At 37.4% G+C, this 1170-nt stretch overlaps 1 protein-coding gene across 1 annotated transcript; it reads left to right on the forward strand.

Annotated features, from left to right (window-relative positions):
- The first annotated feature begins 210 nt into the window (after nucleotides 1-210).
- On the forward strand, nucleotides 211-714 carry LOC113335699 (ATP-dependent DNA helicase PIF1-like). The gene has a single exon (XM_026581981.1). The coding sequence runs from the start codon at nucleotides 211-213 to the stop codon at nucleotides 712-714; it is 504 nt and encodes a 167-aa protein (XP_026437766.1).
- The last annotated feature ends 456 nt before the right edge of the window (nucleotides 715-1170 follow it).

The raw sequence follows: 1170 nt of genomic DNA on the forward strand, positions 1-1170 counted from the left end.
CTATTTTAAATCCGATTAATTGGTATGTAGATTGGAACGAACCCTAAAGAGGTTGTTAATCTGCCATCGACAATGGGTAGATGTCAAAACATGCATGAGCTAATATCTTCGGTATATCCTCTGTGGGTAATGGACGAACCAATGTCACCCAAATACTTAACCGAGAGGATCATTTTATCTCCACGTAATGAAGACATCCATAAGATTAATATGGATGAATTAGAAAGATTACATGGGGAGACTTACACGTATTTTGCTGCTGACAAAATGATTCGGGATGATCATGGAAGGGATTCGGATTTTACAACTGAATTTCTCAACAATTTAAGTCCACCAGGAACACCTCCATTTAAGCTAGACCTCAAAGTTGGATGTCCCATTATGTTGCTGAGAAATCTGGCACCGAAAGAAGGCCTTTGTAATGGTACAAGACTGGTGGTGACGAGGTGCGGACGACACGTGATTGAAGCTAAAATCATAACTGGAGAAAAAGCTGGTGAAGTAGTATTCATCCCTAGAATAACTTTTCAACCTTCAGCTTCAGAGCTAAACATACAAATGGAAAGACGTCAATTTCCCATACGCGTTGCATATGCGATGACTATTAACAAATCCCAGGGACAATCGGTGAAGTATGTGGGAATTGATTTACGTACTCCAGTATTTAGTCATGGTCAGCTATATGTCGCATTGTCCAGGTGTACTGCTGCATAGAGAATTACTTTATTATTTCCAAATGAATCAAATGTGTCTTTAGATCCGGTAACAAAAAAATGTAGTGTATCCTGAAGTATTATTGTAGAATTTGATGCTTCTTTTAATTTTAAAAGAAGTAATGGTACATGTAATTTTTAATATTTCTTTAGATTGGATGATTTTATTAGTTTGTTACTTTAGTATTTGGTGAAAAACAAACTCCCAGCATAAAATATCCTCAAGGCTTACACCAATCCGTATTTGGTGAAAACACGACTAAAATTAAGACAACAACACGCCGAAGGCGTACGAGAGGTTGAGACTAGAGGTTGATACCCTAGTAATTATCTATAGAGGACATATACTCTTACATGTAATAGACAGGGTTAATCCTGTATGTATACGATGAGACATATTCGGTGGTCAGCCATATTTCTAAGAACTAGATCTTGCACGACAGGGTGAAAACAGTGA

The sequence above is a fragment of the Papaver somniferum genome, chromosome 1 (assembly GCF_003573695.1).
Source record: "Papaver somniferum cultivar HN1 chromosome 1, ASM357369v1, whole genome shotgun sequence".
Lineage (NCBI taxonomy): Eukaryota > Viridiplantae > Streptophyta > Magnoliopsida > Ranunculales > Papaveraceae > Papaver > Papaver somniferum.

Coding starts and splice junctions, on each gene's coding strand:
- LOC113335699 (XM_026581981.1), top strand. CDS start 211: ATGGATGAATTAGAAAGATTACATGGGGAGACTTACACGTATTTTGCT.